Genomic DNA, 13730 nt, shown 5'->3' with positions numbered 1-13730 from the left:
GAAACGTTTCATTTCCGAATGGTGGTTTATCAATTTATTTGCCCTGTTTCGCCAATTGGGGTAACTATGTTGGGGTATAAGGGAAGGGAGTGGAAGAAGAATTAATGCAATTATTTTTTTATGTAAATACCGCACAAGTCCAAACTGCTCCCAACCGTCTCGAGCCAGTGAGACTATGTCATCCCCAGTTGGGGTATGTTGTCAGGCTGAACGTAGCAGGGAAGGAAAAGAGATGGTGAAAAGGAAAAGAGAATAAGTCTGCGACCTCTGGCTAGTCGAAAGCCAGGCAAAAAGCGCAACAGGCGTTTCTTGTGTCCTCAATGTATCAATGCCCCCTTTTTAATCTTTATTTATTTGTGCGGGGCCCGATGTTTTATACTCCGGTTTTATGAGTTCTGGTCCCCTTAATCCGGAGGGGGCATTAAGGATTTGCTTAAATGCTGACCGTTAGATCCGCCCCTGTTTGGCAATCATATCCACTCTTTAATTCATCATCACATTCATGCATCGTGCCATACACACAATATATAGTAGCATACTCGGCTATTTACCTAATATTTCAGTAGTGGCAACGGACTGTAATACCGTCAGGCCGTTTCTCCGCCAAGGTAGGCAGAGAGGATGGACTGCCAAACAAATAGGTCAAGGTACACTCTGGCGACTGAAATAATAAAGGGTTTGTAGATGATTTTGTAAATACGCATTCGGGCTACGATTAAAAACTTAGCCCCCCATTTTTATCAGAAGTGTATGTATTATGGTGATTGATCATGTAACTCTAACATTGTTTCAAGATTTTTCTTAGTCTAGACTTTCTAGAGGCATGCTAGATATTTTTTCATGTTTTGCGACTTGGATGTTTTTTTGGGATTTCGAGAAATTTCAAGATTCAGTGAGACTGTGGCATCCTCAATTTAAGCAATGTTTTTGGCTTCAATTGGGGAGGATAACGAAATGAGGAAGGAGAGATTGAAAGTATCCTATAATCATTATTAATTATTACTCACTTATTCAGATCTGTTTACAATATTTTCTCTGGCCATTTCCATAAAAAAATCACACCAAGGAGATTCTAAGAGTATATTCCACCTTTACTCAAATGTTTTATTCAATAAAAAATAGCACAATATATTCGATTATTTTTTTTACAAAAAAACTCACCAAATCATTTCATCAGATCAATTTTTTATCTTTCAATTTCAATAATATCCCTTAACCCAATAATATCACTTCTCAACTTCTGCGCTTGCTGTCTTTTGAGATTAGGTCTAATCATCACGGTTAAAGCGGTTCCAATAACAAGAGTAACAGCTGCAGCGATGTTGGACCAGAATTCTCCATACCACTCAAAGGTGAAGTCGAAGATGACTGTGAACAGGATGCCAGCAAGCATGTTCATGGTGTTCAGGATTGTAGCAACGGTGACTTCTGATTCTGGATAGGTGAGTTCAGACGCAAATTCATAGCCGACTGGAGTATAACCGAGAAGGAAGAATCTAGAAGAATAAAAATCGTAATTTTTCAATTATGAATGGAAAATGGACAGAATTTCATGAGACTGTGTAGAGTTATATAGAACTTCAGAAACTGAATGAGTTTGTAATCATATATTTGTAATGAGTATATTCACAACAGATGGGAAGGCTAATAAGCATACTACTAGAAAAACGATCGCAGTAAATTTAATTTTTAATAAAAGAATATGTATAGCAGTCATTTGTAAAACGTTTAAAAACGTAGCAAAGCAGTTCACAATGGAGTAAGGCGTGAAACTAACAGGCGAAGAATGAAGATAGTCTGAATGCAGTAAATGTAGACAAAATGTCTATCTTCTGTAGATGAAACCACTTTGACAGACCGAATTACGAACGAGAAGAAAAAAAAATCTTGAACCAGACAAAGAACCAAAATAACATATATTTGGTGACACTATATCAGTATGTGACGATGCATGCGTGTGAATTGAACAAGAAGTATTTAGCAATAGAGTTACGCAGCGTTCCATTATATCTACTGTAAAATGGCTACAAAAAGTCTAAAAGGCTTTAATATTTTTGATGCCATCCGCAAAAAAACGAATATGAGCTTTCTCTGAAACAAAATATATGAACCCCATAAATAATGCAACTCAGCGCAAATACAAGAAGGAAGTCAGCCAATTAAGGTTTTAACGAGAGAGCGAAAAATAATAAACTCACCCCAATATCCAAGCCAATCCATAAATGACCGTTTTATTAGGCGACATCAGGGCAAAAGTGTACCCTACCATGGTGACGGCTGCGAGGAAATAGACTACAAAGGCTACTTCCTTGTACCTCTTGGTCTTGTCCATTATTGCCCCGCAGACCACTGACCCAATCATGCCTCCCACGACTATTATAACTCCGACAGTGCCGGGGTCAATCTGGCCGCCCTGAAAGTTAGAAAATTGTTTTTATGACGTTGCCAGACTGGTTGAAACAATTTCACGCAACTGGTTCACGTGAAACTAGAAAAATAAGTTATAATAGCGCAGTTCTCATAATTATCAGATACATCGGTTGGATAAAGACCTTCCCAGTCTATTTTTTTTGCGTGTTTGCACATGACTCTTCACTCACGTAGCCAGAGGGACTATATAACTCAAACTAGGGGAATTTTGTGATGTAAAATTAAGAGAGAGAGGAAAAAGCTGATAAGAGTAAACAAATGGAGATGGCAAGGAATTACTTCGATAATCATGCTTATTCACTAAACATAGCAACAATCGTTTTAAGCAACGGTTTGATACTGAATTATGAGAATACTGAGAGTTTCATCAACTCTGAAACTAAGTGAAAAATATACTTATAACGTAAATGTGGAAAAAAAATGTCAAACAAATTTATACGACAAACTCCCATCTAGCATCAAACAAATTATACAACAAACTCCCACCTGTCATAAACTTATGCAACAAATTCAATCTATTAATAGCTACATTAAGTCCAGCAAATTTTCTTAAGAAGAAGGAGCAAAACAATAAATGATTAATGTTTTAAAAACATTGTCAGAGAAGTTACTGAACCAATAGTGCCCAAACATTGAAGATGAATTATTATAGAGGTCGCTGAAAAGACTCTGTCAACACAATACTTAAATATCTACTTTTTAAAATTCGAACAGCAAAAATCATGCCTTCTAGTTATTCCAGTCTATATTTTGTACACTTGTCTCAACGTTTGCGAATTAAGTATATTATAAATTAATATTTCACCACTCTTCCCCTAGTCTCGTCTCCACCCCCACTTCGACACATAATATTATTATGTTCATCTGTAATTTTGTAATAATATTAAGTTACTTGGTATATATTTTGCGGTTTTTAAAAAATGGTGGTTTAAACAAAGATTTATTTAATTAATATTTACTTACTGGAAAATAGAATAAAAATATCTGGTTTAGCATGGTCGACATGGCGCTAAAGCATCCATTGTTGATGCCATTGGACGTAAAGAGGAATATGAAATCTCTATTAAAGAGCAACTTCTTCAAGCTGTGCAGATAGCTGGGATTTTTCTCCGGAGCCAGGATTAGGATGGCCTGGGCATGACTGGGAGGCACCGCGGGTCTAGCCTGAAATACTGATGAAGTGTTTTATTCGTATTCATGCTACATGCTACAGCAAACAAGTACTTTCAACAAATTTATGATATTAATAATATATTGATGCAATAGGGCAGAAACAGATAATTAAATATGTATACATATAATTTGCGGATGGAAAAAAAAAAAATTTCAAATAAAATATCAAATAAGTTACTTAGTTATTTTGAATATATCGAATATGACAATTTCAATGTCACAGATATTGCAATAAGAATGACAGAACTAATGGTTAAACGCGACGTACTTTATATAATATACGCCTTCACAGGTGGCATTAATTTAAATTTTTTATTTAAATAAACTTTATGTAAGTTATGCATTAAAATAATAAGATTAATTGTTTGTTTGTGCCCATACATACGTAATATGAACAAGAGTAAATAGTTTTTTTCCGTAAAAAAACTCAATTATCTCAAGAAAGGCATACAAATACAATACATAAATACTTAAATTAACGCGACCATTAATAGGCATGCTAAGCTTCAAAGAAAAAAAATTGGTGGTTGACCCTGCTATACTTGAGAAAAAGAGTTTAGTAGGGAGATAGCAATACAGATGGACGCAATTTTATAGTTTTATAACTCGCGGAACACGAAAATCACAGCCTCTGATCCAGAAATTTTAAAAATCACATAATACGTTAATTCCAGACTGAAGAAGTCCGCAGTAACGTGAAACCGGTCCAGTTTCAAACACCTGAAAATTATTGGAACGAAGTAATGCAAATTACATTGCAAGGTAAAAGGAGTAAAGGGAGAACTTCGTAATACTATTTGTATCAGTGCAACTGCATTTTAAACATATTACCATAGTATAGGGTTTTCCAATAAGAGTTGTTATTTTGAATAGCCCGCTATTTCGGTATATGTTACTTTTGAAGTTACTCAAATTTTTGAAACTGTCATTTTTTGACAGCTTCAAAAATTTGACAAATATAAACTACGCCATTAATAAAAATGGAACGATACACGCTTCAAAAACGCATTGAAATTATTAAAATTCACTTGAGTGAATCAAATGCAAATCATCTTGAGTGATGAGGCCCATTTCCACCTCGATGGCTTCGTCAACAAGCAAAATTGTCGCATTTGGGGCTCGGAAAACCCAAGAGTTATTGTTGAAAAGCCTCTCTATCCTCAACGTGTGACTGTTTGGTGCGGTTTATGGTCCGGCGGAGTCATTGGACCTTACTTTTTTGAAAATGAGGCTGGAGCAACAGTTACGGTGAATGGATTGCGCTATCGAGAAATGATTAATGATTTTTTATGGCCGAAATTGGATGGTATTGATCTAAATAACGTTTGCTTTCAACAAGACGGCTCTACGTGCCACACAAGCAACGAAACCATTGATCTTTTACGATTGAATATCAAAATAACACCTCTTATTGGAAAACCCTGTATTATCACTTCCCTTACCCGCTATTACGGCCACTGTCATTACAGTAGCAAAGATGGCAATATACAGGAACATGTTGAAGAGATCACTACCAATGGACTCAAAAGATTCGGAATCTGAGACCAACAATGGGGAGAGGAAAAATCCGGAAGCAATTCCGAATTGACTGCCCCATATTGCAATGCTGCATGCCGTAGAAACCTTCAAAGGAAAGAAAGTGATTAATTTTACCACGCAAGAGTGTGGAAAGTCACGCATATATAGTTTCCAATTAATAAGTATTTTTGAAAGGGTTCTTAAATAAAACTTGTTTCTGACAAATATGAACTAAAATCTGCGAATCTTAAAATAATTTTTATTTTAAATTTTAAACTTCTCAAACAAGATTTTTTTATTTACTTTTAGCTGCTTGAAATTATTTAGGCACGTGAATGTAGTTCAAACAGTCTATCAGAAAAAATAGAGTTTGAAAAGTTTAAAACTTGAAATACAAATTATTTTAAGATTTGCATGCACCTACAAATTTTTAACAAAACTTTAATTTAAACGAAGATTTAGATCAATGTGTTTAGAACCAGATTTCTTTTGAATCAAATAATTTAATGCAAGAATCAAGAAAATGGCATCATGTCGTATTTTGAGCGGCCTAATCGTTATTTCAAAGCTCTGATTATAACAACGCAGTTATCTTCATCAGAGCTATCTTCTTAGCCCTAGATCCTACAGAAATGGATATTTTTTCAATTTGATTAGGTTCACATGACGCCAGAATTTTAAGATCTTTCTCTAGTCAAACTATAATTAACAATAATAGATACTTCGTGCAAGTTCATATACACGGAATAAAAAAAGACACAGAGAGTCATAGTACACAATTCAGTTGATTGAATTTCATAAGACCAGGGGTCTTTGAAAACTTACCTCTGATTCCCCAAACCATACAGCAGCCAGCTTCGGAGGCACATTGATGATGAAAAGCTGCGAGAGGGCTATAATGGTCTGACCTGCAAAGGTCATTGGAAATCTGGTTGGAGCCACTGAGAACACCTTTACCCAGGAACCCAAGGCTGTGCCTGTTACGCCTATAAGCGCTGATATTCGCAAATCCTAAAAATAATTGAACTACCATTTTGAATACATATATCAATTTATTGAGTTTACATATTTTCTTTCTCACAATAATGATATATCTAAGGACTGCATTAAATTTTATTCAACTCTCTTGGAAAGGACATACTTATGTAACGCACGCAATACTATTTTCCCAGACACTTTGAATAGCAGAATTGCGATATTCAATGAATTTTACATCCGTTGCAAAGTTTAGAAGAACTAAGTGCACAAAAAACAGACTTGGATAGTGACTTAGTTTTATACTATTTAGAGATTAATCGAACATACAATTTAGAATCGCTCACGAAAAAAATAGCCGTTCAAAGAATATTTCGAAGGGGCCTTTAATGTATGTCCACTGGATGTAGTCCAGTGGGAAAATTGTCTTTCTCTCAGTAAAGTGACTTTACTCTATTAATTATGCATAGATTTATCAGTGTCAATAGGAAGATAATACTGATAAATCTATGCAAATGATTCCTAGTTGTAACGGTTTTCGTTTTATTTTTCTATTTCGTTTTCTGTTTCATGTTTCGCTTAGATTTATTAGTATTATCTTCTTCTTTTATGCTAAATTACATTGATGGGTGTAACATCCAAAAAAAGTTTAAAAAAGTTCTTAATGAAAGATTACCAATTCAAAACATTATTTTTATCGATTGTCTTATATGATTTTATGTAGTTCCTATAATTAATTCCAATTTTGAATTTTTTAAGTTCGATGAACTTTATGCATTTAGCAGAAATATTTCACATTACTTACTTACCCATGCACCAATATTGGACATTATTAGTATGTTTAATACAATTCATGTTTAAACCTCACCAATTTATCCATAAAATAAGATACTGGAAACGCCAAGGGTAGATAAGTTAGCATAAAGATCATAGACGTCAATTTGACCGCCCAAGAGCTGACGGTATAGTATCTCTCCACTACATTGCTGATGATGGAGTACTGGAACCATTGCATGAAGCTGCTGGCGGCGTATAAAACAAATATCATCAAAATCAGCCATCTTCTTTTGTACAGTTTGGTTTCAACGAATTGATCTTTATCTTGAATCTCTTGAGATCCGGATATTTTGGTATAGTTTATGCTTTTATTTGACGATTTGAAATCGCTGATGTCTTTGTCTCTGTCCTTTTTGAAAGCCATTTTGAATTGCAGTTTTTTTTTATCTGAAACAATAGAAAGACTCATTAACCATAAGAAATATATTAAATATATAGTGGGAAAGGTGTTTGAATTTGAAACGTTATTTATTTAAAAGCAGACCTAGCGTTAAATTTTTTTTCTTAAATATTTTTACAATGAAATTTGACAAAATATGCTATTGAAAGGAAAATATTTAATATATTTCTTAGCTTCACAAATCCTAAATTTATTATTGCCTGTCATCTTTCGGGGTTGCTGTACGGAGAGTATTTTTAACGAAACGAAGGAGAAAAAGTTCACTGTATCCGGGAGTGACCTATAAATCCATCCATCTCACTGCAGTACAAGGCGTTGGGGTTGAGAAATTTGGCTGGTGAGGTTAAAGGGTCTCCCTTATATTTGGCCACTCTCAATTCGGCCAGCCATGCAGCTGGTGAACAGACGAATTCGCCACCAACACATGGGAAATCCTCAACCCGGGCACCCCTGCCAAGTCACCGGCCGTAGTTTGCGACTTGGGGTTCTTGTTGAAGAGGTATAGGTTATACAATGAAAGTTCCCAGGACGAATAATCACTATTTACAGTTGTAGCTGGGAAAAGCTACTACAGAGGCTGTGCAAAGAAAGGCTGGGCTTTCTGAGGATGGAGGCCACCGAAGTAGCGCAGGACAGGAATACCTGGAGGCGCCTTGTTGAGGCTATGTGTCCCCGAAACGAATATGATTTTAATGATTTTATTTTATTGTATAATGTGGCAAATTAAGTTATTTATACAATGATCGAAAAACATTTAAGTATTTATGCCTGAGCATCCACAAAATAAAATAAAAGGCACTTTTTGGCCATGTTTTTTTCTTGCATAAATCAAAACAGGCGAATGGTGTTAAGCGGGAATTTAAACCTTATTGCCATCTACGTAAGAGTTTGTTATTGATAGCGGCTCAATTTAAAATATTACACGACGTAGTGCATCGCCTTAAGTATATAAACTAATATTTTCTTGTACATGTTTACATTTCGTTATTTATAAAATTATATTTTTGTGATAATAATTTTTTTTAAAAACATTCATCCATCTTCAGACTTTCAGGCATTTGATCATACATCTTCAATCCTTTATACATTAAGCAATTTTGTGATTCTGTTTCTTTTTCGTACGCGGCTATCAAATTTTATTAACATTTCTGGTTTCATAATTTATTGTGAATATTTTTAATATATACTATTTCACTCTTAAAGTATTTAGGCATTTGTTATTCATTATTTTTTTTTTGTATAAAATGAACACATTATAAAGCAGTTTATTTCTTATTGGAAACCAATCCAGCTTCTCTCTCATTTACATATTTGCCTTTTATATGTCAATTACTTTTTTGTATGTCAATTCCCTATTTTGAATTTTTTTCAGCTTGTTCAGGTTTCTTTCGTTGTCCAAATATAATAGAAAAAACTCATGTTATACCATTTGCAATAAAATCAAATTACGTTATACAAAATCTTGACATAAATATACATGACAATTTAAAAATTTAAAAATAAAAATAACTGTTCAATAAACTGTTCCACATTGAAAATTTCAAATAAAATAAAATACTTATAAATATAAATAGACAAAAACCTAAACTGTAAAGATCAAATTAACCAAACCGTCAACAAAATAAGAAAATAAATTTATATATTTTCGAAAATTTGAATTTTCTCTTTTTGGAAATTTTAACATCAGTCTTCCACGCTTTAGTATAATCAAATCTCCAATACGCTGTGACCTGCTGGGGAGCTGCATACAAAACAAATTTACTCCCTGTTGAAATTGTACAACGTCTAATTATAAAAATAATATTGAAAAAAAACTTGAGATTATGCAACACAACTAATTTTTGAAGAATTTAAAGTATTCAAATTTAATGATCTTTTCCGAAAAACATAAAAATTCCAATAATAAAAGAAAAACAAAATCACAACTTTTTAACTGAAAGTTGAACTCGTCAAAAACATATATGTCCAACAAAAGATGTAACACCACTTTTGCTCAACGTCATTACATATATCTAGGGAAAAAATACTTCAAATGCCTACCCGAAAATATCAGAACAATCAAAAACGATAAACACCTACCAAAAGATTAAAGAAAAGTTCAATGTAAAAATACCAAAATGATGAAACTATCTTCTTTATTAATTATAAATTTTAATATTCACATTTCCTTACACCTTTATTACAAACACTAAATATTCTACATCTAGATGCTCACCGCTATTATAGAAGAGGAACATTAAAAAATCAAAAGCAGTGAAAACTAATTTTATGAATTATTTTAGTTAACATTGATGATTATACTCTGTAAATTGATTCATTATTTAATAAAGAAATAAATAATATCTTGGAAAAGGAGTCTAAATGTGGAACAACTATTGTTTTATAAATGAGTTTTGTAGTGTTTTTTTTAAAATTAATTTAGTTCTCAAAAAGTTTATCTTCCTCAGCACATATTCAAAATTTTCCGTGAAATTTAGTTTTGAATCCAATTTTACACTTAGTTGTTTGATTTCATTTACTTTTTCTATTTTATGATTATTAATTTCCACTTTTTTTATTTTCAGAAATTTTGCTATATTTAATGCTCGCCAAAGGAGATTAACGTATAACGTTATTACAATGGTAGTTGTGGATATTATTTTAGTATTCGGATATTTTGCGAGCGCATACACTTTGATTAGACCGGAAGTACTTCCGCTTCTTGATACGGTCTGCAATAATTAGATTTGGATCCCATGCAAATATTTGATGATATTTTATACTATATTTCATTTAGGCAACAACTGTTAAATGGAAGATTTACAAAACTCCCATTATTTTTTCATTCAAATAAAAATTACATTTTAATTTACATTATGAAATCCTGTCATGATTTTTCGGCAAGAAATGCTTCAAATAATTTAAAGCACAAATAATAAAACTTTGTCTAACGTTTTTATTTTGTATGATTAAGTCACTTTTACAAAGAAAGCGAAAAACTCTTCACTAAGAAATTATAATTCAAGTCAATTGAAAATATTAATTGGTTTTTCCAGAAAAATTGAAAGTTTATTTCTCCATATTTTAAAAATAAATTAGCGAATCGTGAGTGCAGAAAAATTAAAAAACAAACAAATACTGAAAAATCTTTTTTTTAATATTAATCTACAGTGATAATTGAAAGTTTTTTGTTAAACATATAATTTTTGAAATCACGAACGCATTAATCGCGACTGCACATCATACAGTGCGATGACGTGCAAAAAAATTACCTATAATCGAACGGTTAGGTTAGGTTAAGATAGGCCTAACTCAATCTACGTGGGAAGGTAACCATTTAATATAAAACAAAATTTTTAAGATGTTACCCAATACAACGTGGATTACCTAACTTAACCTAGCTTAATGATTATGCAACATAACCTTACTTAAACTAACCTTACCATGCTTACGAAAACAAGAGAGTTTTCGTAAAACAATTTTCCCAAATATGAAAATAATATGCTATATTTATGGCTTTACGTATATCATCAACCAGTTACGGACGTCGTTGGTGTCCTGTCATACTTTTACCTAACATAATTTCTAGTCCAGACCACCGGAAGTAAGAAAAATTGCCGTATTTGATTTCAATGTCCGATACTCTTAGTGTCACCCTGGTGAAATACAAACATTGAGAAACTAAACCTTGCTTTAAATGGCTTTAGCCATGTTTAATGAACAGATCCTTGTAGCCAGGTACTTTCCACCTCATTAAAATCTTCACATCCTTACTAAAATTTTCCCCACCCGTTTCATTCAGCACTCCAAGATACCTTAAAATTATAAAAATATGCAGTAGAGCCACTTGATGAAAGAAATAAAATAATAAAACTCTCGGAGAGAAGACTTCTTTCCTAATTATTTTTTTATTTAATACTGCTAATTAAATCATAGATATCCCTAATTTACTTAGAATAATCACCTTTCAAAATACCTAATAGAACTAATCGACTGAGAACTGAAGGACTGAGTCATTTAAATACTTGCTTATATCTAGATTGAATTCACTTTCTACATTTTCGCAGAAATAGATACAGTTCAAATAGTGTTCAACTGCACGGATTATAGTTACAAGAAGTATATTATAAAATATCTCAGTAATTATAGTAAGTAATATTCAGCATAATACTTGTATTTAATTTAACTAGTAAATCTTACTTTTTAATTACTGTTCCAATAAACCATAGTAATAATTTTAATTATTAAAGACAATATTAGCGATTTCTAAACAAAAATCTGATACAGAAAAATCAGAAAAGGATACGGTCACATCTAGGACACGAACCCAGGACCCTTGCCGTGCCCCGGCAATCTAAGGGTCCTGGGTTCGTGTCCTAGATGTGACCGTATCCTTTTCTGATTTTTCAGAAATCGCTAATATTGTCTTTTATAATTAAATATTACAATTTGAGGGTTTACTCAATAAAGTTATTAAAAAATAAAAAATAAATTTAAATTCCAGGATGTGGGGATGTTAGTGCAATCCCATATATTGATTGTACAATAGATAGGTGAACGTAATATTTTTTTTAAATAAAATATTAATTTTTTGAATAATGCAACCCTTTTAAGACATTCAAAGAGATCCAAAAATAAACAACAGTTACGTAAATACAATGAACTTTACGAGTTAAAAGAAAATCCGAAAATAGGTTATATTACAATAAGCAATTAAGGACAACTAAGGGCGTGGTCATGAGTTATGGATATCACGTTGTTTTTAAAAGATAACATGTGCCTGTAATATAAATAAATAAAATGGGGATTCCATAGACAAGTTGACTGCGTATAATAATACTCGTGTGGTATTTACAATTAAAAATTAAAATTAAAAACAGCGTGTGCATTAACATGAACTTAAAAAAATAATAACTGTAAAAGTTATATAAAATTATAAAGCAATTCTTATTATGAAGTCGTGAATTCAACTGTGTTTTACCTCTTTAACTTGTCAGCAAACTGAATTTAACATTCTATGGCTAAATGACAAATGACTGAATTAGAATTAACTTCAAACTCCTGAAGTAATGCTACAACTGACTTTCATAGGTTCTATTATTTGTAACTTGATTTATATTTTACTGCACGTGATGAGTAGTGATTCTCAAATATTAGGTTTATAGTTAATTAATTATTTTTATTGCTGCTACAAAACTTTCTCAAATTACTAAAGTAATACACGGTTCTTTCTTAGTATATATTTTTTGGATTAAAATTACTAAAATTAAACTTAATAAAATAAGTAAATATTAAAACTCCATAGCTAAAGATGATAAATGCCTCTGTTTTGAGAAGTCTTAATTTTTACTATCCTTAGTTAAGAATCGGAAGCTGGAATAGTGAAATAATTCATGTATTTTCAGTAGAATGTTGGTTAATTCAAAGATTAGTGGGCAAAATCAAAATATATTTAAATAAGAATAATTTGTTACATAGGTACAGAAAAATAGTTTTTAGATGAATTTTTATTTACTTAAGTTAAGAAAGTTAAATAGATATGAATGTATTTTTTTAAAATTAATAGAAAAAGCAATGTTAAGAAAACATGAAATCTAATGACTTTCTTCCATAGGGGCACGCAAATATCCGATACTCAGGTCGAAAAAAACTTGTCGCGTACAGGCCGTACAAGTCTCTAATGAAATCATAAGACCCGATTGAGAATCGGAGAAGACCTGAGTATCGGATATTTGCGTGTCCCCATGGAAGAAAGTCATTAGATTTCATGTTTTCTTAACATTGCTTTTTCTATTAATTCAGCATTAGAATGCTTTCAAAACCTTACTGACAACCAAAAAATGTTGTACCTTTCATTTTTTGTTCACTGCTTTATTTCTAACATTGATCTACAGTACACCCATTCTTACAGAAGTCGGACACAAGTTACACTATGTTTAAAGTCTCTACGACGTGTGTGGGAATAACCTCGACTGGTGGCGGGAGACTAGCGTCGTCGACGAGTTAACAAAATAACGGCAACGCGTATCTGGGCACGAACCCCTGTGCAAATGTGTATCGGTAGTCGCCGAGATTTTTAAATCCTCGAGTATCGAGCCTAATATTTCAATTGAATTTCTTCAACTCTTCTTAAAATTTTATAATTTAAGTGAGTTTTTTTCAATTGTTTCTGGCTTTCACCCTTCAAGGGAATTCTAGGCCATCATTTCAAATTATGGAAAAGAGGAAGGTGATTTTATCTAACTGTTTTGTTAAAATTGACAAATTTAAAAAATATATGGAAGATTGTAGTCGAATTCAGACTTAGAAGAGATGGTATGTTGAATGGAGGAGAGGCAATTTTAGGTAAGGCTTAATAGAAGAGAGGATTTTAGTTTCGACAGGGACAGCCAAAAAATACATGACCTAAAGTTTCCAC

General features: G+C 32.5%; 1 protein-coding gene across 3 annotated transcripts in view; it reads right to left on the bottom strand.

Moving 5' to 3' along the window:
* Positions 1–1001: 1001 nt before the first annotated feature.
* LOC149411952 (putative MFS-type transporter C09D4.1) overlaps positions 1002–13730 on the bottom strand; it is a 31640-nt gene continuing 18911 nt past the window's right edge. For 2 of the 3 annotated variants that reach the window (XM_089646437.1, XM_089646439.1), the window contains 6 exons: positions 6965–7320; positions 5947–6132; positions 5046–5226; positions 3394–3602; positions 2199–2413; positions 1002–1496 (listed from right to left, as the gene is read on the bottom strand). In XM_089646437.1, coding sequence (XP_089502563.1) covers positions 1187–1496; positions 2199–2413; positions 3394–3602; positions 5046–5226; positions 5947–6132; positions 6965–7297 — 1434 coding nt within the window. In that variant the 5' untranslated portion in view covers positions 7298–7320 and the 3' untranslated portion in view covers positions 1002–1186. Of the gene's footprint in view, positions 1497–2198; positions 2414–3393; positions 3603–5045; positions 5227–5946; positions 6133–6964; positions 7321–12293; positions 12403–13730 lie in introns of those variants that run through there. The other variant, XM_089646438.1, reaches the window with a different exon arrangement.

The sequence above is a fragment of the Hesperophylax consimilis genome, chromosome 24 (assembly GCF_061612785.1).
Source record: "Hesperophylax consimilis isolate HC1 chromosome 24, BYU_Hcon_1.0, whole genome shotgun sequence".
NCBI classification, from domain to species: Eukaryota; Metazoa; Arthropoda; class Insecta; order Trichoptera; family Limnephilidae; genus Hesperophylax; species Hesperophylax consimilis.
The sequence above is the reverse complement of the archived record's forward strand: the minus strand, read 5'-3'. Positions and strand labels throughout refer to the sequence as shown.